We start from the raw sequence: 25,433 nt of genomic DNA, 5'->3' as shown, positions 1-25,433 counted from the left end.
ACAACAACGTGAAGGTAATTTACGGCAAGTTATTAACATGACGAGGAGGTTGACTGATATGGCGAGACCTTACTTTAAATCATGTGATTCGATAATAAATTCCTGTCATCGGCGCTCTTACTATCACCCGGAATACTCGAGCGCGTCGCGCTTCTCAGTACGCAGATCACGCGGTAATATTATTTAGCATATTCCCTCATCGCCTCGAGAAAGGAATTCCTGGCTGAGCCGCTTGTGATGTGTGTACGCGTGTGTGAAATTGTGTGCTCAGACCGTCATGCCCAGCTCTCCCTTCTCTCCTTTCGCTCCTTCGAGCCCGATTTCTCCCTGACGCACGGAGAGGGAAATACGAGAGAGAAACATCATTAAATGAATAGAAGATAACTTCATTAAAACAATATAGAAAGTACAGAGAGAGAGAGAGAGAGAGAGAGATCTGTACACTGACCTGTTCTCCTCTCTCTCCTGGGATTCCTGGAATACCACGAGGGCCAACCGAAGCAGGACCTGGAGGACCTCGTTCACCCTGAGATACAGAGTGTACATGCCTGCATTTACGACAGTAATAACACGGACGTGCACGAGTACTGAAGTACACTCACGAGTAGGGGTGTTAAGGTTTGAAATTTTAACAGTGTGACAAACAAAATCATCCTGTCATGTCTACGCCTTCGGAGAGAACGCCGCAGCCTTAACAGACATGGCCGACACGGACTACGACCCCCATCACTCGCCCCCATGCTGCGTCCCAATTCATCTCCGATCCGTCCTGAATACTATCTGAGCCAGCTTTCCTAAATCACACGACAGCTACTAAACGGGGAAGGCAGAGGCTAACGTGTGCTTCCTCCGACATACGTGTAACGACCCACAGGAACGTGCTATCCGCCATCCTCTGCAGAGATGAGGTCGGAGATGCTCACGATGGGCTAGTCTCGCTGTGATTGACAGGGGAGGAGAGTATGAAATCCCTCCCACCAGGAGAACATTGGCGGACATTTTGGCTCCCTTGCCTCCCGGTCACGGATAGTTGCGACATCATCGGAGAAACGTGTTTTTGAGAATGACTTCTCAGTGAAATGTATTATTTTGTCGGTACTCATCACACAGACGTTAAGCTGAACGAGAGAGGGGTTGCAAGGAAAGGGCTACGCTGAGGAAATCTGACTAGCATGGCAGTGTGCAGCGCTCCTTAGTCAAAAACAGGGGGCTGTTCGCTTCGTTTGCGGCACGATAAAGTTGAAACATGGCCGCAGGGGTAGCCGTCTCTACAGTCTCTCTCTACCCTCGATACGGATCAACAATTCTGATGACATCATTCTGCACTTCAGCTTCTCGTTAGATTTTTAGTCCAATCAAATGCTCTCTAGGATCTGAAGTGTCCCGCCCCCGACGGATGTAAGTGTCCTGGCTGTGAGGTAAGCTAAACGCTATTGGCTATTTTAAAAAGGGGGCGGTACCACCCGATATGTCCCGCCCTGCCATCCTGTTTCGGTGGAAATCTCGTCCACACGTAGGATAACGCTGCGCCTTTCGAGGCACTTCACGGGGGACGTTAAATTCTTTTTCGTTTGCACTATTTAATCCAATATTCTGGCCATAACTGCAGTCGTGATATGGTTACAGTGTTATTACGCAGAAGAGTGTGAGGAAGAAGGGGTGGCATTAATAAATAGGCAATGCAGCATAATACCGTCACAAGTTCTCTTCGAATGCAGCATAAATGATTATTTTGTTTTTTTAAAGCACATGCTATACTAGTATACACCAGTGAACATACACGGTTTTGGAGAATGTTAAATAAAAAAAATCATGTATTTAAAATTCTCATGGATGTCGGAATGACGTGGCTCTTGTGACTCCTGCTCTACAGACCTGTTGATGGAACGCTGGTCAGTGGTTTAGGAGAACAATACCGTGTTTGTGTGTTTCAACAGAGAGGAACAGTTATTAAGGTGGTTAGTAAGTGTACTCCTTGTTCATTTAAACACACACACACACACACACACACACAAGAATGAAACATCTTGTTGTCCATACCTTCTGTCCCTGCAGTCCTTCAGGACCTTTAACCCCAGCAAGTCCCTGAGGACCCGTCAAGCCCGGGGGCCCATCAACACCCCGGGGACCCGGGGGGCCAGGGATGCCAGGAGGGCCCTTGAGAGAGAGAGAGAGCGAGCGGGAGAACGAGAGGGAGAGAGAATGAGGGAGAGAGAGAGGGAGGGAGTGAGAGAAAGGGAGAGAGAGAGGGAGGGTGAGAGAGAGGGTGAGAGAGAGGGAGGGAGAGGGAGAGAGAGAGGGAGGGTGAGAGAGAGGGCGAGAGAGAGGGAGGGAGAGGGAGAGAGAGAGGGTGAGAGAGGGAGAGAGAGGGAGAGAGAGAGGGTGAGAGAGGGAGAGAGAGGGAGAGAGAGAGGGTGAGAGAGAGGGAGACGGAGAGAGAGAGAGAGGGTGAGAGAGAGGGAGGGTGAGAGAGAGGGTGAGAGAGAGGGAGGGAGAGGGAGAGAGAGGGAGAGAGAGAGGGAGGGTGAGAGAGAGGGTGAGAGAGAGGGAGGGAGAGGGAGAGAGAGAAAGGGAGAGAGGGAGGGTGAGAGAGTGAGGGAGAGAGAGAAAAGGAGAGAGAGCAAGAGGGAGGGAGAGCGAGAGAGGGTGAGAGAGAGTAAGGGAGGGAGAGAGAGAGAGAGAGAGGGAGAGCAAGAGAGGGAGAGAGAGAGACAGGGAGAGAGACAGAGAGAGGGAGGGCGAGAGAGAGAGGGAGAGAGAGAGAAGGCGAGAGAGAGAAGGAGAGAGAGAGGGGGAGAGAGAGAGAAGGAGAGAGAGAGGGGGAGAGAGAGAGAAGGCGAGAGAGAGAAGGAGAGAGAGAGGGGGAGAGAGAGAGGGAGAGAGACAGGGAGAGAGACAGAGAGAGGGAGGGCGAGAGAGAGAGGGAGCGAGAGAGAAGGCGAGAGAGAGAAGGAGAGAGAGAGGGGGAGAGAGAGAGAAGGCGAGAGAGAGAAGGAGAGAGAGAGGGGGAGAGAGAGAGGGAGAGAGACAGAGAGAGGGAGGGTGAGAGAGAGAGGGAGAGAGAGAGAAGGCGAGAGAGAGAAGGAGAGAGAGAGAAGGAGAGAGAGAGGGGGAGAGAGAGAGAAGGCGAGAGAGAGACGGAGAGAGAGAGACGGAGAGAGAGAGAGGGAGAGAGACAGAGAGAGGGAGGGTGAGAGAGAGGGAGTTAGAGAGAGAGAGAGAGATTGAAGTTCAGACAGATGTCTTAGTGCTCTTTTTTAAATAAATTTACCTACAGCATATAGAGATAAGTAAAACTTACCCGTTCACCTTTTTCTCCTTGTTCTCCCTTTGGTCCCATTAGACCGTCAAATCCTCGGTCACCCTGAGCAGGAACACACACACACGCACACACACACACACGCACGCACGCACACACACACGCACGCACACACGCACGCACACACGCACACACACACGCACGCACGCACACACGCACACACGCACACACGCACACCGTATTACACAAGCACATCAGTAGTGATTACAGCTTTGCAGTCTGAAAATGTAACATCAGTCTCATGATAAACATGCTTTTGTGACAGAACACAGATCTTTTTTTTATAACATTTAAAAAGACACATTCGGCGGTATATTCAAATTGATTGTGTATATACGTGTAGAACATTGTTTATGCGTCTCCGTACTTTGGGTCCGACGATTCCCTCTTTACCCGGCGCTCCTGTGGCTCCTGGAGATCCCACATCACCCTGCAACACATTTTCCACTCACATAAGATGGTAGCAGAAACAGTTTTCTTCATGTATGAGCATCGGTGTGTGTGTGTGTGTGTGTGTGTGTGTGTGTGTGTGTGTGTGTTAGTCATTACCGACTCTCCTTTTCTCCCAGGTAAACCTGATCTGCCGTTCATTCCAGGATCCCCCTAAGAACAGAAGTCATATCATCCACCGTTAAAGGGGCACATCAACGTGTTCTTCATCAAACACTTCTCTCTCTCATGCACACACACACACACACACTTCCTCTCACACACACTCACTCTATCTCCTTTCTGTCCCTCTGGTCCACACGCACCCTTGGATCCACGGTCTCCCTGTAAAACCAATGAAGCTGTCAGTCAAGCTGCCAGTAACTCAGTGTGACAGAAAATAATGAAAGTGTGTGTGTTACCAAACCACAGCAGAGCGCTATAAATGTCTGGCTAGACTAACGCACTATTTAACTGTCAGGCTCATGCACGCACACTTATACAGTGCCTTCCAATAATATTGGCACCCTCGGTAAATACGAGCAAAGAAGGCCGTGGTGAAAAACTGTCTTTATCGTTTAACCTTTTGAGCTTTTGTTAAAAAAACGTATCGACTAAAAGGGTGCCAATAATTGTTGCGCAATTATTTCATATTTAACAAAGATTTCTTTTGGGATAAACCTGTGTTGTGTTTTGCAATTGTTTGATATCCATGAGAGCAGAGTATTTTTGTGGAATTTTTTTTTTTTTTTTGGATCAAAAGGTTAAACAATAAAGAATTTTTTCACCACAGCATTCTTTGCTCATATTTACCGAGGGTGCCAATATTAATGGAGGGCAGTGTACATACCTCGAGCACATCTCGATCACTCAAAGTCCGGTGCGGGACTTTAAGCAAATGAGTTGGGTTCAATCGAGTCAAGATATTGAGTGTTTTATCACTTCACTGTGAATAAGAGATGGTTATTTAAGGCAAGTGCTCTGAGGTAGTGTGTGTGTGTGTGTGTGTGTGTGTGTGTGTGTGTGTGTGTGTCCACGAACATGACGGCAGTTTGAACAACAGCCAGATAAACTGCTCTAATCAATCTCTTGACACATACGACTTCTTTGGAAGTGAAGAATAGAATAGAACAGTGTGTCGTTATTGGTATCGTATAAGTACAGTGAAATGTCGTTTCAGTCCTAAAATAATACTAAAATAAAAATAAAAATATAGTTATATATTAGAGGTATCACCGATCCGATACCCAGAATCACCGAGGACCGGCAAGAAAATGAAATGGAAAAAAAACCCCCCAAAAATATGAGATAAGGAATGTGATCTGATCCCGTTACAAACACATGAACGTATTTTTTTGTGGGATTAATTTTATGATGTTTATATTTGATACTTTATGCTCTTTATGTATCTTTGTTTAATTGGAATTTTTTTTTTTTAAAAGCTTTTTAAAATGACTAGTTCCCGTAAACAATTTGGTCTAGTTAGTGTACACACACACACACACACACACACACACACACACGTCTTACTAGCCTTGTGAGGACCTGCCTTTGACATAAATATTAACGGGGCTAATTATTGCTTTGCTAAATCACAACCTCAACCTGAGAAATGATAAAATTCAACCTTTTGGATAAATTTTCTAATGAACTATTCAAAATGCATGGACAATGCATGTAAAATATATGTGATATTATTATATGGTTGAACTTTAAAGGCTATGATGTGAAATACAACGGTGCTTGAAAGTTTGTGAACCCTTTCGAATGATCTATATTTCTGCATTAATATGACCTAAAACATTATCAGAAGTCCTAAACGTAGATAAAGAGAACCCAATTAGACAAATGCGACAAAAATATTATGCGTGGTCGTTTATTTATTGAGGAAAATGATCTAATGTTACACATCTGTGAGTGGAAAAAGTATGTGCACCTTAGCTTTCAGTATCAGGTGTGACCCCCTTGTGCAGTAATAAATGTAAATAAACGTTTGGGGTAACTGTCGATCAGTCCTGCACATCGCCTCGGAGGAATTTTATACCGTTCCTCAGTACAGAACGGCTTCGACTCTGGGATGTTGGTGGGTTTCCTCACATGAACTGCTCGCTTCAGGTTCTTCCACAACATTTCTATTGGATTAAGGTCAGGACTTTGACATGACCATTCCAAAACATTAACTTTTCCCTTCTTTAACCGTTCTTATGTAGAACGACTCGTGTGATTAGGACAGTTATCCTTCTGCATGACCCACTTTCTTTTGAGATTCAGATCACAAACAGATGTCCTGACGTTTTTCCTTTAGAATGAATTCGCTGGTATGATTCAGAATGCATTGTTCTATCAATGATGTCGAGTCGTCCTGGACCAGAAGCAGCAAAACAGGCCCAAACCATGACACTACCACCACCATGTTTCACAGATGGGATAAGGTTCTTATGCTGGAATGCAGTGTTTTCCTTTCTCCACACATAACACTTCTTATTTAAACCAAAAATTCTATTTTGGTCTCGTCTGTCCACAAAACATTTTTCCAACAGCCTTCTGGCTTGTCCATTGATCTTTCAATGTTCTTTTTAGAGAGCAGTGGCTTTCTCCTTGCAACCCTGCCATGCACACCATTGTTGTTCAGTGTTCTCCTGATGGTGGACTCATGAACGTGAACATTAACATTAGCCAATGTGAGAGAGGACTTTAGTTGCTAAGAAGCTACTCTGGGTTCCTTTGTGACCTCGTGGACTGTTACACGTCTTGCTCTTGGAGTGATCCTTGCTGGTCTCCACTCCTGTGGAGGGTAAGAATGGTCTTGAATTCCCTCCATTTCTACACAATCTGTCTGACTGTGGATCGGTGGAGTCCAAACACTTTACAGATGCTTTCGTAACCTTTTCCAACCTGATGAACGTCAACAACTCTTTTTCCGATGACCTCAGAAATCTCCTCTGTTCGTGCCATGATACACTTCCACAAACACGATCAGACCTTGATAGATCCGTGTTCTTTAAATAAAACAGAGCGCTCGCTCACTCACACCTGATCATCACCCCATCGCTTGAAAACACCTGACTCCAATTTCACCTTCAGATGAACTGCTAACCCTCGACGTTCACATACGTTTGCAGCTCACAGATATGTCACACTGGATCATTTTCCTCAATAAATAAATGGCCACGCATAATATTTTTTCTCTCATTTGTTTAATTGGGTTCTCTTTATCCACTTTTAGGACGTTTAGGTGTGAAAATATGATGATGTTTTAGGACATATTTATGCAGATATACTGTATAGAAAATTCTAAAGGGTTCACAAACTTTCAAGCGCCGTCGCATATAGTGTACTATGTCGGGAATAAAACATTGTACTGTATGTAGTGAAGAAACAAGCAAGTAAAAATGTGAGTAATATATTAAAATGACGCACACACACACACACACACACACACACACACACACACACACACAACACCACGGTTAATGCTCTCTCTGTGACAGAATAACGTTACAATTCAACTGCATTTAAATGTTAAATCTGGTTATGTAATGTGAGTAGAATTGCTAAACAGATTTTATTATGCGAGTGTGTATCCATGTGTCTGTGTATTCCGGTGAAAAGGGGACATATGGAGTGGAGTGATTCATACACTGCTGAAGATCTTGCATAACCCCAGTTAAGCCAGCCAATCAAGCCCATTGTGTGTGTGTGTGTGTGTGTGTGTGTGTGTGTGTGTGTGTGTGTCCATATGCACATCAGAACTACTGTCTGTTAGATGATGCACACACTCCAAAGCAATACACACACCAAAGTAATCACACACCTTTGGTCCTCGCATGCCGATGACTCCAATCTCTCCCTTCTCTCCTCTCATACCAGGGAGGCCATCTTTCCCAGGGGTACCCTGGAGAACACACACACACACACACACACACACACACACACATCAAATAGCAGGCAGAAGTGGGATCATGGAGATAATGGGGAGAAAATTAGAAAAGAACGATACTTACAGCTTCTCCTGGAAGTCCTGGAAGCCCTGCCTCTCCCTGAAAACATCAACACTGAATCAGGCCATACATTTATTTATTATATATATATATATATATATATATAGTCAGAGCATGTCTAAAACAGCAGGTCTTGTAGGGTGTTCCCGGTATACAGGGGTTAGTACCTACCAAAATTGGCCCAAGGAAGGACGACACGCTGTATTTTTACACTGCTCGACTCAATATCTGCACATTTGCCCGCCCTCTGTCTTTGATCTTAACAAACCATAAAGCCCGGGAATCCAAGGCCATTTTATTGCTTTTTATTAGCATATTTTAATGTGTTTAAAACGGTTCTCTATTGTAACTATTGCATTAAACGTAAAAATAATAATAATAATAATAATTAAGCTATATGGAGAATAAAACACGTTATAGGAAAATAATCGGATGAAGCAAAGCTACTTTTATCACATAATAAAGTAATAAAAAAGCCCTCTTTATTCTTTTTATACCAGAGTGATCTGCAGAATACTGATTTTTATTACTTGTCTTTATTGGGGGGGGAAGAGAACAGTCCAGGACTCTCAGTGAGGCAGAAATAATTATAGCAAAACCACAGAGGCTGTCTGGTCTCCGAGATTAATGAGGTTTTTAACAGGCAGCAAGCTGAGCAGATTCGGAGAGATCCTTTCCTTCCTCTCACTGCACTTTAGAACAGCAAACTAAAGCTCCTTTATGTTCTTATGTTTTATATCTCAGGTTCCAAGTCCTCGTTATTGAATAATGCCTTCACGTGACTGGGTTTATGTGGTCGGCGTTCCTGGTGTATCCAAAGGCAATTTTCCAGAAAAGGACGATATAGTTCTCTATCTATTTATTAATTAAAAAAAAAAAAACCCTCAATTTCATACTTTTTATCCGTTTGAGAAATGTCCAACAAGACAAGTTCCTGTTATCTCTTACGTTATAGAAGTCGTAGCTTTTTCTCTCTTTACCCCCGACTGACCTCCGTTAATCTTAAACATCTCCTCGCAGAAAATCCACCATATCGGACTTAGCTTATAATCAGAATTAGATCGCACGGAGTCTCTGTGTAAGGTATTATTACAGAAACGGTAACGTATTAAAACAAGCGCGTTTAATAAAAACCGGCAAACGATTCGCCGCTGCTGTTACAGAAAATCCATTCGGACCAATCGGGTTTGAGAATTCAACACCGCGGCGGTCTAAGCTAAAAATTAAGCGCCGTTTGAATGCCGTAAAACGTGAAAGAGAATAACGGATGGGAGAAGTATCTGTACCATGTGTGCTGTTTCTCTATGAAGCTTTCACTCCGTTTATTACGTTCGGCTTGTTATTTAGCTGACGTTTACATCCGTATATCTGCATGCGGCTGGAAAACGCTCACTTGAAGCTCTAGAGAATTCAAGCAGCACAAAGAATGACGGAGATTAGTCGTACAGCGGCGTGATTGGATCAGATGAGAGGCCGTGTTAATATGCAAATGAACTGTACCTGTGTATATAGTCTAGAACTCTGACAATAAGCTGAATAAACAAATAGAATATTTAGAGAGGTATCGCCATGGAAATATCGGAGAAGGGACTAGAGACTACGTTTCCCGTCGGCTCAAGTCCTTCCCGTTTTCCCAAAACAAACCGATGTTATGAATTCATCCGGAATATACGCAACGTGTTTAATTAATCCCCGTAAAAAAGGAAAACACCGAAGACCTCTGTGCGTCGTGTTCCAGACACTGGAATGCCAGTTAATTGCGACACGCTCGCAGAACTGATTTAATGTACTTGTATTTTCCTTTTTAATGCTTCGTAATGACCCGTGGTTAGCCTGAAGACTTGCTGCTTATTTCTAATAAAAACTGAGACGCTTGGAAGTCGTTTGGGAAGAAGAAGAAGAAGAAGAAAGAAAAAAGAAGAAGTGTGAAAGCGTAAAGAAAAACTCTGGCCGCGCGTTCATAATCCATGATTGGCGAAAACGAAGCTTAGAAAAGAATGTTAACAAGGAGCGCTGTTTATTTGAAGACTGTTACATTTTTGCCATCGAGTTCGCTGTTTTTCTGCTCCCTCGTTGTAGATTTTTCTTTATTTTTTGGAAAAAGTTCCGTTCGATACGTTTGGAACGAGTTTAATTCCGTACGATAGAAACATTTCCCCAGAACGTACCTTCTGTCCTCCTGGACCACGAGCGCCCTGAAACCCAGGTGACCCCCTCTCACCGGCCTCTCCACGCAGACCCTATACACAGGTGAGAAGAAAGATCGCGCTACACGATATACAAAACACACACTGCTTTTCTAATCAGATCCGTACACAGAAGAGTCTCACCTGTAGCCCTGGTGGTCCCTCTTGTCCTTTAACGCCCTTTTCACCTTGTAATCCTTTAGCACCTCGTTCTCCCTGTGGAGAACACATCAACCTTTCACTCGGTGCGTCGACATTTACGACGTAACGTAGAAATACAGAGCCGCGTCTTAAGGAAGGAACGGACAAGTTTCAAAAACTGGGAATCCGTGCAATTCCGAGGGAAAGCCGGAAAACTGATGTCGATCGCGTCGGGTCGTGAAACCGTTTTCGTCTCGTCAATGCGGGAAACTGTAGCTCATTTATTACACGTCATTTACAAATTACATATGAGGGTCAAATAGAGATCTTATTTTTTTTAGTACGCTTTATAGTTTGTTAATTGCACACAGATGGGTCTCAAATGGGTAGAACTTTTCATTCCAGCGCAAGTGTTCCAGCGATATTCCAGTCCAAATTCCACTAGAAATAATTCTTCCAGTTGTTAATAATAATAATAATAATAATAATAATAATAATAATAAACACCTGTACTATTATGTGCTATTAATATTTTTAAATTCATTTTGAATGTTTTATTTATCTAACATCCATCCATCCATCCATCTTCTATACCGCTTACTCCTTCTTCAGGGTCACGGGGAACCTGGAGCCTATCCCAGGGAGCATCGGGCACAAGGCGGGGTACACCCTGGACAGGGTGCCAATCCATCGCAGTATTTAGTTAACATTTTTTGCTTAAACTATTTTTTTAAATGATTTTTAACTGGCTGTGACAGAAGAGAAAACTAACGATTTAAATATAAAAACTAATTCAATATCACTAGCTAACTGTGACTAGTCGTACCATATTTAATGAGCAATACTGTTCTAATATTGAGGCTAAACACTCTGACTGTCCTGACCTTTTTTCCACAGAGTTTTTGTGATAGTTGCGGTCAAAAATGCTTGATTTTGCTGCGGTTTGCAAACTTTTTCAACTTTTGAAAGGTTTTTGTGCATGTTTTTCATCTCGGAAAACCAGTCGAATTTGTGAAACTGCAATAGTGCGGAATAGTTTTGCACGGTGTTTCGCAGTGTTTGTTGGTAAATGAGACGTCTCGGCCAAAACCTGCAGAAAATCTGCAGCAATCTGATGCAAGCTCCTCGGAATATTGCGGCGTTCGCTCGACGCTGCGTTCATTCCTGCAATCGCGAAAGCGCGAAAGGACTCTTAAGTGATACGGACTCACCGTTTCGCCCTTATTTCCTTTCTCCCCAGGAGGCCCACCCACCAACAGGGTTTCACCCTACAAAAGACCAAAGTCGAATTAAAACATTACACTCATACTGTCGCAACAAGCTTTTACGGGATATCGACTATAAATAATATGACGCTTACCTTCTCTCCTTTCTCTCCTTGAGGTCCTCCTTCACCCTAGAGTCATGAAGAAAGCTGTTTGCTACACGTCCAGTATTTACTGACTCGTTAAAAAAGCTACTGGTAAGTTACTCTTACCTTTTCTCCTCTGCTGCCTTTTCCACCTGCAAATCCCTGCACACATCAGATTGGTGTATTATAACATGATATATTACGTATTATAATTAAACCAACGGACGTCTTCTCTGCACACTCGAATCACCGCTCTATAGCTTCGTGCTCTCCGTTAACAAGCAAGCTCGCTAATACTGTTCCGCACGCTCGGGTCCGCTATCCTCGCGTTCTGTATTGACGGTACTGTTTACACACCGATATACTGAGAGGAATTTCTTTTCGACTGAACCCGGACGTCGGCCTGGAAATAGATGCGACAATATCCTAGACTGTTGGAGCATTTATCCATTTATCCTAGTCTATTATATAATAAACGTTAAGAATAATACAATATCGCGAACTCGTCTACGTTTAATACAACAGTACGGCGCGTCTCATAATCCCAGCGTCATACGGTTAACGTAAGGAAGAACGGATCCTGATGATCTGACGCGCCGCAAATCAAAAAAGTGCGAGCGTTGAGAATAAAATGGCGGACATATTGAGCACGTTCTGTAAGTAAAAGTTTTTGTTTTGATGGGGGGTTTTCCCTCCCCTCCTACGATGCTGAACTTAAGAGACACCCTATATAATGATGTAAAAATACTAAAAACATATTATATTTCATATTGAAAGAACGAAAGATTTAAAAAAAAAAAATTAAACACGGGGAAAATAAAAGATTTTTTATATATAAAATGTCAATTTTCCCTTTTTTTTTTTTTTTTAGAAAATCACTTGGCTATTGATCACGTAATGATCTTACCCCGTTACAGCTAGAGTAACCCACAGGGACCACTCCTAACTCCGCCACGCACATAACACCACTCATCTGTCCGTGAACACACCATTTACAGTCACTGATTATCGAGGCAGTAGAGCGGTGAAACCCTATCGTAGTGTCATGGCCGACTTTAGGGCACCCTGAGGATTTTTATTAGGCTTGAGTAATAAAAAAACAAAACTTTCGTTTGAGATATCGAGCAAGGGTTTATCCTCGATGTACACGAACGTGACGTCGAAAAAAAGAAACGAAATTCATTCACATAGTTTCGGAAACAGCCCAAATAACTGATCCACACTAGTATCTATACATGAATCCTATACAGCACTGGGTTAAGCCCCTTGTCTGCTTGCACGTGTGTGTATAATAAGAATTTATGAGTATGACAGTGAGTGTAGGTATACAGTAATATATACGAGCGGTGCGACTCTCCTCGTACATCATGATCCGAGTCGATCTGCTGCTTGTTCCGTCAAACGCACTGAGATACTGACTCTCTATCTGTAAGGTGGGAGAGACAGAACTGATGGGGCTTTTTCTGGGCACCGTGGGATGAAGATTAATAGGGCAGAGCAACAGGCACAGACGCTGGTGCCAGAGAGATGCGATGGATGGGATGGACCGGCTACAGAAAATAAGATAAAACAGGTAAGGTAGACGGGAGGAGAACAGGAAATGCGCTCGTAATTACCGGAGGACCTCTCTCTCCGTCCATCCCAGGTCGTCCCTCTTCTCCCTACAGGCGCACGACAAGCAAATGTTATATGCAAAATGTCTCTGCGCGGTTATTTAATATTAAAATGTAATCAGATGGAAAATGAATCGTTTCTTAGAGAAGAAACAGAAATAGTTTTTAAAAAAAAAAAACTTATATAGTTTAAAAAGGTACGTCTTATGTAACCTCATGTTTACACACTTTACTATATCACAGGGTAAACTGCGTGTTGGCCGTATCGCACTGCCTGTGCAACGACAGTAAAAGAATCTTATATATGTGAGATTTCCTACCCGAGGCCCAGGATCTCCTCTCTCTCCTCTCTGTCCTGGTACTCCTACAGCAACCTCACCCTGAGAGAGAGACACAGAGAGAGAGAGAGAGAGGGAAAGAGAGAGACAGACATAGAGATGGGGGAGAGAGAGACAGACAGACAAAAAGAGAGGAGGGGAGAGAGAGAGACAGATAGAGAAGCGGGGGGAGGGAGAGAGAGAGACAGACAGACAGAGAGACAGATAGAGATAGAGAGAAAGCAAGAGAGAGAGAGACAGACAAAGAGATGGGGGAGAGAGAGACAGACAGACAGACAAAGAGAGAGGAGGGGAGAGAGACAGACAGATAGACAAAGAGAGAGGGGAGAGAGAGAGAAAAAGGAAGACAGACAGACAAAGAGTGAGCGAGAGAGAGAGAGACAGACAGACAGAGAGAGAGACAGAGAGAGAGAGACAGACAGACAGACAAAGAGCAAGAGAGAGAGACAGAGAAAGGTGGGGAGGGAGAGAGAGAGACAGACAGACAGAGACAGAAAGAGAGAGAGAGAGAGAGAGAGAGACAGACAGACAGACAAAGAGCAAGAGAGAGAGACAGAGAAAGGTGGGGAGGGAGAGAGAGAGACAGACAGACAGAGACAGAAAGAGAGAGAGAGAGAGAGAGACAGACAGACAGACAAAGAGATGGGAGAGACAGACAGACAGACAAAGAGATGAGGGGAAAGAGAGAGACAGACGGACAGGGAAAGAGAGAGGGGGAGAGAGACAGACATACAAAGGGAGAGGGGGAGAGAGAGACAGAGAGAGAGAGAGAGGGGGGAGAGAGACAGACAGACAAAGAGAGAGGGGGAAGGAGAGAGAGAGACAGAGAGAGAGGGGGAGACAGACAGACAGACAGACAAAGGGAGAGGGGGAAGGAGAGAGAGAGACCGAGACAGAGAGAGGGGGGGAGACAGACAGACAGACAAAGGGAGGGGGGGTGGGAGAGAGAGTTATTAATCACATATTTCATCTTCTAACTGAAGGAAACTCATAGCAAAATGTATATGGATATTCAGTAATCATAAAAGAACACACTTACTTTATCTCCTTTAAGTCCGGGTGAACCTGCACTACCCTAAGGAGAAGAAAGAGAAAAGAGTGTAGCCCAAGAAAAAACAACCTCTTTAAATATGTACTTGTTAATCCTTTTCACACTCACCGGTGGTCCAGGCGGTCCAGGATTGCCGGGTGTCCCTGGGTTTCCTGCTTTGCCCAGGAAGCCTTGCAGACCCTTAAAACACAAACCTAGATGAATATCCAAGACTCAGACCAGTGTAACACCTCTTAACCCTCACGCTCACCCTGATCACCACCCAAATCTGATCGCACTTCAGATGACAAGACAACAACAAGAACGTTCACCATCAACCAGTGTACAGCTACGTATCTGAATAAGGTCTTCAAAATCCTCTTGAAAGCTGAAAGCGAGTCATTGCCTGGTTTTCTAACAGGCCTTCAAGAACCAAAAGATCAGGAAATCTTCTAAATCACCACAGTCGTGAGTGTCGAGTCCACACTAACCCTCTCTCCCGGAGGTCCTGGATTTCCCGGCTGGCCTGCTTCGCCTCTTTGGCCAGCGAGTCCCGGTGTTCCTGATATACCCTGAGGTCCAGGTGGGCCTGGAGGGCCTGGGAGACCAGGATCACCCTTACACAAACACAGATCGTGTTCATATTATCCAGAGATACATTGGTTCTTTATTAACTTGTTATAACCTGGAGCAGAGCGGGTTAAGGGCCTTGCTCAAGGGCCCAACAGTGGCAGCTTGGCAGTGCTGGGGCCGATCAGTAACTCAGAGCCTTAACTGCCAAGCCTCCACCGCCCCTTGAGTACTTTTCAATCCAGTAAGTACATTTTGCTCTAAAACACTCGCTGTGTAACAGTGTTCAAAAGTCACAACACAACCTTGAAGAGTCTAAAGCTTGCAGCCACTGCGGATGATCTCTTTTCTAGCTACGTTGTGTGTGTGTGTTTGTGTGTGTGTGTGCATGCATGCATCACACCGAGTATTGCTTTCTAATGTGTCAGGAAATTGAATCAGACGTCGTGCTGTGTGAGCAGCGGCATGGTCCGCGATACATATCAGACGCCTAACTAGCATCATCTACGTCTTTGCTGTGACTAGCATGGCGCGGGTGCTCAATAACCGTACTCGCGCGTTGTCGGCTGTGCGCGGTGCGTGACCGCGTTGTTTAACGTGTGCGAATCCGACGGCAAATTGGGTTTTCACCGAAAGGAATAAAAGGTCAGAAGAACACGCAGGTGATTGAAGTGCCACTAATTGAACAGCGACAACTTCTTCTTCTTCTTCTTTTTTTTAAAGCAAGGTTTCGAGACGTAAAACTGAGTGCCTCGTGCTTGTTAACATTTTCGGAATAAGGCGACTCGTGACAAGACTGGCATTTAACTGTGGATGGTCACGTGTGCAGCAGATTTTCACCATCGCTTTGAGAAGACGAGTGTTGCGATGGAAGCATCATACATTTACTACCTTTAAGCCTGCAGGTCCAGATTGTCCCGGAGGGCCGACTATTCCAACACCCGCGTCACCCTGAAATTTACAAACAAACAAAATCACTGAACAGACACTGCTGAGACGATCTGTCTCATGGCAGAATCAGAATTGGGGCCCTACTTTGGCTCCTTTAGGCCCCGGTGGTCCTCTTTGTCCCTGATAATAAGGAAGGAATAAGACAGAAAGGCTCGTTAAAATCACGCCGTGCGAATGACAGATTGTTACTTGCCTGCATCAGAAGATACTCACACTTTCACCAGGCTCGCCCGGTTCACCGCTCAAACCCTACAGGACAAAAACATGACGAAAAGTCCTCAGTGTAGTGTCCGTGTGTGTGGAAAGGAGATGCCGGGGCTCTTTACGCAAGGTTTTTATACTCACTCGGTCACCTTTTATTCCAGCTGGTCCCTTATCTCCTTTAATACCCTGAAGGATTGGAAAAAAAAACACAGCTCATTGGGATTCAAAAACACCCAATCGTGAGCAAGAACATTTAACCAACATGACACACGGTCAGTGATTTCAGTGCTGGAAAAAAAACCTGCTTCAATTTTTTAAAAAAAAGAAAAGAAAAAAAAAAAGAAAAGTCACCTTCAATTTTACGACACATTTTTTATGATTAAATCAGGGGATTATTTTTTTTTCAGGGAGATTCGTTTGAGTGTCCAGATGGTCAGAGTGTGAAGAGTCTCCCTGAGCTCTGAAAATGTTATTACATCACAAAACACAAGAGCCTATCGTTTTCCGGTATGCAAATTCAGCCCGAGGTAAGTAGACAGTGAGTGTGTGTGGGGTCGAGAGCATTTCTAATTTGCATATTCAAAGAATCTGGATGAGCTGTGCTGGTGTGTTAGTTACGTTTCATCTTCTTAATGACAATTAATGTTTTAGGACAGATAGTGTCCCTGCAATCCGGAATCACCTGCAATCCAGGTAACCCTCTCTCTCCTGCTACTCCAGGCAGTGTTTCACCGGGAGGCCCCTTTAATATTCAAAGAAAATAATGAGAAAGTAAAAAAATAAAATAAAAAAAAAAATGGCTGCAATTCACATGTGATACGGATGACGACTCGTATCCTGAGCCGTACGCAGTGCGGTGACTCACCTGCTCACCCTTCGCTCCAGGGGGTCCAGCTACCGACTGCAGAGAGAAGGAGAGAAATGAAAAAGGGGAGAAGATGATAGAACAGCTGAAAGATGGATATAAAGAGCATAAGGATATGAAGTGTGTGTATACACATTAGACCGGTGTTATACTCTGTATACGTTACAGAACTGTACATCAAAACACACGTTTATACATTATTCACGATTATACCTCACTATACATTAAACATTCGTCAGCGGCCTCTTTTTTTTTTTTAAATTCTTGAATTTTAATACGACAAAAAAAAAAAAAAAATCCAGCTTGTTAGCTAGAAACCACAAAATGTCTTCCAACCTGGATAAAGTTCTGACACTCCTTTCCGTAAAAGTGAAATAAACATTTAGGCATCCGCCGTAACGTGTTTCTGCTCTTCGCTGATTCCCAGTGGACATCGCTTTCAATCCTTCAGGTGCACACAGGCAGGTACGTGCGTGATCAGCGCTGTCTGTAAAGAAGCTACGCACCGAGTATAACACTGGCCGTACACGTTCAGATATTCATACGTACTTTTCCAGGTGGACCGCTGTCCCCTTGCTCGCCTTTTGGCCCTGGAGGTCCTACCGGTCCAGCGATACCCTGTGGGAGATTTAAGGAGCACGGGCATTAAAAAAAACAAAAAACAGAAGAGTTCAAACACACACGCGGATGAGACTGAATTGCATTCTACTCCTGCCTGTTTTCCCGATAAGCCAGGTGTTCCTTCCTTTCCAGGTATGCCATCTCTACCGGGAACCCCAGGCTTTCCTCCTTCTCCCTGTGGAACACGGGGATAAAGACGTCTCAGTGCACTCAATCGGTACAGTTCTGGATCTGAGCTGTGTTTGTTACTCAAGACTCACCGTTTGTCCCGGGAGGCCCGGAGGTCCTTGTGGCCCCTAGAAGAAAATCACAACAACAACAACAACATCTTTAAACAATCTTAAATCGATTTTATATTCGACCAATATTGGTCAAGGTTATATAAATTTCTATGATTATAAAGATCCGGTGACACATCTAACATGACCGAATGGCGAAAACAGTCAGCTTTTAATGCTTAGTCAGTTAGTTTATACTTTATTATCTCTCTTAGGAGAAATATGTCTTGGGCAATCGAGAGAGAGAAAGAGAGCAGGTCAACATACAACAGTTCACTATACAATTACAATTCATCCATACAACATACAATATTTCACTAGACCTCCACTTAAGACATAACATAACACCCCACATATTACACACACACACACACATACACACATAGATCATTCGTTATTATTCAACAGTGGAGTTAGAGAGAATGTATACCTATTCATCTTCCAGATTGGTACCCTATATCTCCTGCCCGAAGGCATCAACTCATACTCCTCATGAAGAATACGGCTTGGATCGCCAATCACTTTAAGGCTCTGCTTCTTTACAGACCTCTCCAAAATCTCCTGTAGAGAAGTCAGGGCCATCATGCCGATTATTTCTCCGGCTGTTCTAACCGCATTTTGAAGTTGTGACCTAAATTTAACGGACGGATTACCAAACCATAGCATATAACCGATTCAATCAATAGCTGATCTATAGAGCAGTAGCATGATACTTTGGTCCAGCCCTTAGACTCTTAGCCTTGGAGAGAAGTGCAAGCGCTGACTAGCTCGTGTACAAACTTACTCCACTTGACGGCCAAACCGAAGCTGAGAATCAAAGTAAATTCCTGAATACGTATATATGTTGTAACCGAATACACTTCCTCCTCATAAATTGACACTGGGCTATGATCACCCACAATCCTTGGGGCAAAGATCATTTCTTCCGGGGTTTTTTGTTTAAAAACATTGAGTTATGTTCCTTACACCACTACACAACCCCTTCTATCTCTGACTTCTACGTAACAACATCTAAATCCCTAATGCTGAAGCTTTGGCGATGAGCTCATGGCTGTGTAGAAGACAGTTAAAAGTGGCCGAGTGTTGTTTCGTAGCGGTGCTTCACGTTAATACTTTTGATTAGACACCGACTCTGAACGTGCACACTCCTCTTAAACAAGCCACGTGGTCGGTTCGTCTTCGTCCCGTCTCACTGCCAGTCGAACTGTAGGACGCGTCGAGCACTCACCTTCTGAAATGATTATTAAACATACGGCTATAAAGCTAGCCGTATGTGCGAGAGCGCACGCAGAAGTGAATGTTCCAGTAATCCATTAACACGTTCTAAAAGAGAAACATAATTAGGCCGTAATGGGACAGCCGAGTCTCCCGTCTCTGCATTGAGTGGTTATTAACAAGACTCAAGACTCAAGAGAGCACGGTGCGTGCACACACACACACACACTCTAGGTGCAAGGCCAAGAATTTCCTTTTTCAGTGCATTCTTTTGAACTAAAAAAGCCTGGATTAAGAGATGCTTCCTGTGTTGAAATTCATACAGCAAAGACCAGGCGAGTTTACGAATTGAAGAATGGAAAATAATTCAAATGAAATAACGATCATTTAAATCATGATAAAAACAAAAAATTCGGACTAAAATGAAGATAGGAAAATAAAGTAAAAGAACGGGTTGTTCCAGTGGTAGCTCAGTGGTTAAGACGTCGGACTGCTGATGGGAAGGTTGCGACTTGGGATCCCAGCGCTGCCATTGGTGGGCCCTTGAGCAAGGCTCTTAACCCTCAAAAAAATGCTCAGTTGTATAAATGAGATGAACGTAAGTCGCTCCGGATGAGGACGTCTGCCAAATGCCGTAAATGTAAACGTTCCAGCTCAGTGCAGAACAGCTGGAAACCGATCCCCCCCCCCCCCCCCAACCAGAGATATGAAAACATTTGGAGCTACAAGGCTGCGTACTGATGTTTTCCACACACTTCGAAATCAATCTTGTAGCTGACTCCGAGACAGAGAGTAACGATGTGATGTGTTCATGTCTTTCTTTTCGTCCTGGTTAATATTCTGAATGAGCTGCAGCTGTCTGATGGATAGACCGGTAAAGAGGCCATTACTGTAATCTGCTCTGCTGGAGATAAGTGCATGGACAGGTTTTTTTTTTAGTTTTTTTTTGTTTGTTTGTTTTTTTTTTAGGTCATGCGGAGACAGAAGTTCGAGTGAGGCATTAACCGTCTCTTATCTTTGGAGCTGAATAAGGTCGCCTCTTTATTTGTCCTTGTTGAGTTAAAGGAACGTTCGATGCATTCAATTAGATATAAACTTAACGCATTGTACATCTATAGTGCTGAATCTGTTCTGTCAGGGTGTGAGGGGCGATGCTCCGATTAATAGCTGCCAACTCTGTCAAAACATATCCTTCCTTCTAGATACAACCTAAACCATGTCTGTTTAGTAGAATACAGATATCAGACAGAACTAAGTCAGAAATGATCTCAGTGCTAATGTTTTACCAGAATCTGTCTTTCAGAACTCCGAAACACAGCTATTATGTGCTGCCGTCTTGACCAGGTCTCCCGTGCGACATAGCAAGACATTAAATGCATGCAAATCCATAAGACAAGTTAGTTCCTGATATCGCTTCTCAAAGGGAACTCAACGTTGCGTGAGCTTCACGATGTGGGAAGTAGGGATGTCACGAGAACTGATACTTCGGTACCAAGTCGGTACCAACATTCTTAAAACGTGACGGTACTTGTTTTTCTGCAGTAGCATTGGTACCGGTCGTTATGAAGGTACCGATTCTTCCGGACCTGATGGGGGCAGCAAATACGCGCAAGTGTTTTAGTCGGTCCACAAGTGGTGAAGAAGAAGAAGAACGCCTACAAGCACACGCGCGAAAAGCCACGTCACCTGACTACGGCACACGAGGGCGCACACGAGGGCGCTTCCTACAGCGTGACGCTCACGCAACATCTCATTCTCTTCTCAGGGAACAGGGTTACACCCAGACGTTTTCTCACCAGCCTCTCTCTCTCTATTTCTCTCTTTTACAGTTGATTAAACACAAAAAAACACAGCTTGTCATGTTACTGAGAAACGTAACCTCGTCTCCTGAAGACTTGCATCTCATCTTACATCACGTGACCTGCCGCTGCACTGCAGTGACAACCTTCAACCTTATGCTCACACTCCGGTTAGCAGTGTGGAGATGAGGACTGCACGTATTGTGTCATGTTGTATTTATAATGTCACACTTCATTGGGAAATTGTGCCGCAGAGCAGGGAACTATGCAGACAAAGACAGAGCTGGCTACACTAATTCATCTCCGATTGTTTGCTAGATAGGACGCGTACTTCCGTTGTTTTGGCAGTTCGTTAATTGCATTTTTGTGTATTAAGATGCCTCAGAAAGGCACCGAGAAGGCAAAAAGAAGGCCTAAAGCAACTGCGTGTGGCAGCTAGACGCGCAACATCCCACACAAGTTGGATTAAAAAGTGCTGCATGACAGATAATACCAGTCATTTGCGTGACAAAAGCCATCAATTATGATCCAGTACAGCCAGAAATGCAAGAACTGAATAGAACGTTAAGAACCGAACAGCTGAATCAGTAGACTTACGCAATCTCCAAACATGTAAGAGTCGCAAAAGGACACTTTTAATTTCATACGTTTGCTTCATATTGTTCTCAGCACCTCGATGCTGTAGAGACACACATTCACCTCACAGTTAAACACATTTCACCTCTAATAATGTAAATTCGCGGGATGATGTTGTGATAACATGGTAGTCAAAGACCTTTTCGCTCAATAATCGCAGTTTGTAACCAAATCTATTCCCCGACGTTTTATACCCATTATATACCATCATTTGGTCGACTTTGATCTCATGTTTAATAATGAAACGACTCCAGAAAAATCATCACAAAGAGCTCAGAACTAAGAGTACGGATGAACAGTAGGATTTATCTTACAATAGCTCCTGGTGTGCCTGTAATTCCGGGCAATCCTCGGATGCCTTGTGGTCCTGGAGGGCCCTGTAAAAAAAAATTAAATTAAAAATAATAATAATAATAATGCATGACTACATCTGGAAGACGTTTGTGTTTTACCTGTGTCACTCAGCAATGCAATGGCACCTCTTAAAATCAGTTTATTTAATAGGTACACTTACTTGAACTCCTATTCCTGCCTCTCCATGGTCACCCTACACACACACACACACACACACACGCTTATTATTATGAATTGTAATCAAACACAGTCAGTTATTGGTATGAATGGATATAGAACAACACTCCTGCAGTACACTGACCTTCACACCTGGTGGTCCTGGAGGTCCATTTGGACCCATCGGTCCCTGTAAAGAGCCCCAGAATCAGATGGTTCACTGTGTGTTTTCCTAACATAGCATCCCATGTTTTTTTTTTTTGTCCCATGTTTCTACTGAGGGCCAAACTTTTACACAGCTCGATCAAATAAACACCCATCGAGGACTTGACAAGTTAACGTGGCAGTTCCCTCAGCATCTACACACGACACTGAGATGTCGATATATACGATGATTACGCTCAAGGTGATTTTTTTTAGCGATTTATCCTCTGTAGCGATCATAAGAACACTCATTAGCATTAATATGAACGATGTAGCATCTTGCCAATGATTGTAAAACGACTGTTTCTTTATCGTTGCACTGTTAGGCTGCTTTCACACTCAAATTCTCTTGACTTTCTGCCTCCGAAGCGACAAGCAAAGACAAACGACCTCCTCATCGCCAGTTCCTGTTATTACTGATAACAATCAATCTAATCTAGAGAGCCAGGTAGGATCGTTAATTAGCTGGCTAACGTGCCAAATGGAAAAGCGGCCTTACTTTACTCACGCTCACTCATGTCGTTCAAGTTGCTTTATTTATTTATTGAATTATTATTACTATGGAAATTAAAACAACAGCACACTGAAGCTCCTGGCCCCGCCCCCTCTCTTTCTCGGTTCATGCAGCATTTTTTATTTTTTAAATTTTTTTTGGGGCGCGAAACGATTTTGCCGTCGTCTCAACCGCAGCGGAAACAGGAAAACGGGTGGAATCTTTTGTGTGGGAAAAGAACTCGCTCATACTTACAGTCGGTCCTCGAATTCCTTGTTCTCCGGGGTTTCCCTGTGCGACAGACATGTGACGTCACTAACACACAGCAGAAGCTCTCAGCAACACACACACACACGTAAACGGAACTGTATGAACTAGCACACACACACACACACACACGTACACACATATGCATGCACACATAACCCGCTAGTGTTTTTTTAACTGTATATATATGTATATATATATATATATATATATATATATATGCCTTTCAATGCATTTATACAGCCTGGGTTAGACACACACACTGTTATAACATACACAAGTACACACATACACTGTACAGCATTTGTGTAAGCAATTGTAACACACTGGTTAATATAAAACCACACAGGTGTCAAACTCTAAGCCGTATCACATTATCTACCACGTATCTGTACCGTGTCAAACTGCTCGTGTTTTTTAATGCCACAATCGTTTTAAAGTGTGGCTATAAACACGGCTAGTGAAGACTTAACAGTAGAAGAGAAGTTCTTACAGATCAGCTGCTGTGACGTTGATTTAAATGTGACCGATATCTGATGGCTCGAAAGCCTTCGTGAATCACTATAATACATTCTTGCGTGGGGCCGTGCTTTCTATCCGTTAATCGCTTTTCCTAGCAATGTCCTTACTACACTTATATACGTCATATAATACGTAAGGAATAAAACACTGTGTCGTGTTACAGAAAAATAACAAAAAAAAATTCAACACGGCTTGTCATGTTACCACGAAACCGCTAAGACCTAAAGTTACGGCTTAACTTCCGATTGCTGCTAAGCACTGGCACTGGAGACTCCTTCCGTACACGTGAAATAAACGTCTCCTTCATTTTATCGACCGTTACGTATGTTTTTAATCCGTCCCTGTGTAAGTTGCTACTATAGAAACGATAACATACTAGAACGGGCGCATTCATATAAACCTGTGCTAGACGTGGGCTGCCGTTATAGAAAATAAACCCGACAGCTTCTGACCAATCAGAACGCAGGAGTCAAGCGCACCGTGGTGCGACCCGTATTCGATTCGACTCATTCGTTATTATTATAGAGGTGCCACTTTCAGAAATGCCGTACGGAACTCGAGAAGTCTGACACCTGTGAGGTAAACAGTATGAGACCACACTGAAGCAACAACAGAGGGGACAGATATATAAACAAGACATCATCACTCCCTTCCTCCCTCCCTCCAAACTCCCATCACAAAGCACTGCAGCCAACATTCACGGCCAAAGAAAACCTACCGGTCTGCCCAACACTCCTGGGAACCCAGGCAAGCCCTAAAGGAAAGAGGATGGGAGAACAGGGAAGGAAAGAATACATAGGGGAGAGAGAGAGAGAGGAGTTGTGATGGTCAGGGAGAAGTGTAAAGAGGCAGAACAGATAAATAATAGACAAGAAGACAGGGAGATAAAGAAAAGAAAGGAGAAGACAGATATGTGGTTGGGGAAAAGAAGAGACAGGAAGGTTAGTTGTTAATAGCAGAGCTGCATCGGTTATTTTCTACAGTTTGTTCTGTGTAGCCTCGGCCAAACAGCTCCAGCAGCCTAGTGCAGCCCCCCACAGCCGATCCCCAATCTCTGTTACTCTGACAAACCCACGAGGGGCTGCCGTGGTGGACTAATGTTACTCACAGGTGGGCCTTGTAGACCAGATGAGCCCTTTAAACCCTGCTCCAGAGGGGAATAAATCAATGCGTGAGTGTGAGTCTTTACCCACCTGCTCTTACTCCGTTCTCAATCGCCACTCTGTAATCCTTAAATCACGCTTACATTATACCTCTGACAAAACGGATTCATAAATTACAGAGCAATTTAAAGCTACTTGTAATAAAATGGGAATAATTATGACTATTTCGACATCGATATTAGACCAATCCCTTGTTTAACAACAACTGTACGTATCTTTAACTAATTAAACCTCCTTACTAGACTCCCTGTATCTCGATCTGTGGTGCATGTGCTGTCAGAAATAAAAGAGTATACGGTATAAAGCACACTCCAGGAAGCTCTGAATCCCCTTTGCTTTTAAGATTCCCCTAAAGAGAAAAGGTTTTTGAGATTCGCCTTCAGGTTTTCAGGTCATCTTACTATAGTGAGGGTTAGAGTGTGTAATCTAATATTTATGCCCGTGCTATTGGTATTAAACAACAGTAATCACTGTAGCAAAAAAAAAAACCAAAACAACCCAGAAAACACTCAGTATCACATGCTTATCAGAAATGTATCTCTTCACTGAGGCTCTAAACATACACTATAAATGCTAAAAAAAAACAACAACCTGTAAATAAATTTAAATTTTAACGTTACAGTGCGATCTGCTTTCTCACCGGCTTTCCATCCTGTCCAGGTTTTCCAGGTTCTCCGGCTAAACCCTAAGAAAAATAACCTCGTTAATATGATATGTGAAGTAAATT

The 25,433-nt window shown here is 43.6% G+C and overlaps 1 protein-coding gene across 1 annotated transcript in view; it reads right to left on the bottom strand.

Moving 5' to 3' along the window:
* The window catches only part of col7a1 (collagen, type VII, alpha 1), an 88,419-nt gene that overhangs the window by 863 nt on the left and 62,123 nt on the right, over positions 1-25,433 (bottom strand). Inside the window, exons 81-114 of the mRNA XM_053635879.1 lie at positions 25,347-25,391; positions 24,652-24,687; positions 23,010-23,045; positions 22,203-22,247; positions 22,062-22,094; positions 21,862-21,924; positions 17,880-17,915; positions 17,714-17,794; positions 17,548-17,616; positions 16,999-17,034; positions 16,816-16,875; positions 16,275-16,319; positions 16,143-16,178; positions 16,014-16,049; positions 15,870-15,929; positions 14,900-15,025; positions 14,538-14,609; positions 14,418-14,453; positions 13,361-13,420; positions 13,044-13,088; positions 11,554-11,589; positions 11,437-11,472; positions 11,288-11,344; positions 10,080-10,151; positions 9,918-9,989; positions 7,753-7,788; positions 7,563-7,643; positions 4,040-4,093; positions 3,869-3,922; positions 3,687-3,749; positions 3,302-3,364; positions 2,041-2,157; positions 449-526; positions 274-327 (exon numbers count right to left, since the gene is read on the bottom strand). Coding sequence (XP_053491854.1) covers positions 274-327; positions 449-526; positions 2,041-2,157; positions 3,302-3,364; positions 3,687-3,749; positions 3,869-3,922; positions 4,040-4,093; positions 7,563-7,643; positions 7,753-7,788; positions 9,918-9,989; positions 10,080-10,151; positions 11,288-11,344; positions 11,437-11,472; positions 11,554-11,589; positions 13,044-13,088; positions 13,361-13,420; positions 14,418-14,453; positions 14,538-14,609; positions 14,900-15,025; positions 15,870-15,929; positions 16,014-16,049; positions 16,143-16,178; positions 16,275-16,319; positions 16,816-16,875; positions 16,999-17,034; positions 17,548-17,616; positions 17,714-17,794; positions 17,880-17,915; positions 21,862-21,924; positions 22,062-22,094; positions 22,203-22,247; positions 23,010-23,045; positions 24,652-24,687; positions 25,347-25,391 — 1,929 coding nt within the window. The remainder of the gene's footprint in view (positions 1-273; positions 328-448; positions 527-2,040; positions 2,158-3,301; positions 3,365-3,686; positions 3,750-3,868; positions 3,923-4,039; positions 4,094-7,562; positions 7,644-7,752; positions 7,789-9,917; positions 9,990-10,079; positions 10,152-11,287; positions 11,345-11,436; positions 11,473-11,553; positions 11,590-13,043; positions 13,089-13,360; positions 13,421-14,417; positions 14,454-14,537; positions 14,610-14,899; positions 15,026-15,869; positions 15,930-16,013; positions 16,050-16,142; positions 16,179-16,274; positions 16,320-16,815; positions 16,876-16,998; positions 17,035-17,547; positions 17,617-17,713; positions 17,795-17,879; positions 17,916-21,861; positions 21,925-22,061; positions 22,095-22,202; positions 22,248-23,009; positions 23,046-24,651; positions 24,688-25,346; positions 25,392-25,433) is intronic.

Source organism: Ictalurus furcatus, chromosome 11, assembly GCF_023375685.1.
Source record: "Ictalurus furcatus strain D&B chromosome 11, Billie_1.0, whole genome shotgun sequence".
Classification (NCBI taxonomy): Eukaryota; Metazoa; Chordata; class Actinopteri; order Siluriformes; family Ictaluridae; genus Ictalurus; species Ictalurus furcatus.
Note: the sequence above shows the minus strand (reverse complement) of the source record. Positions and strands in the feature narration are given on the sequence as shown.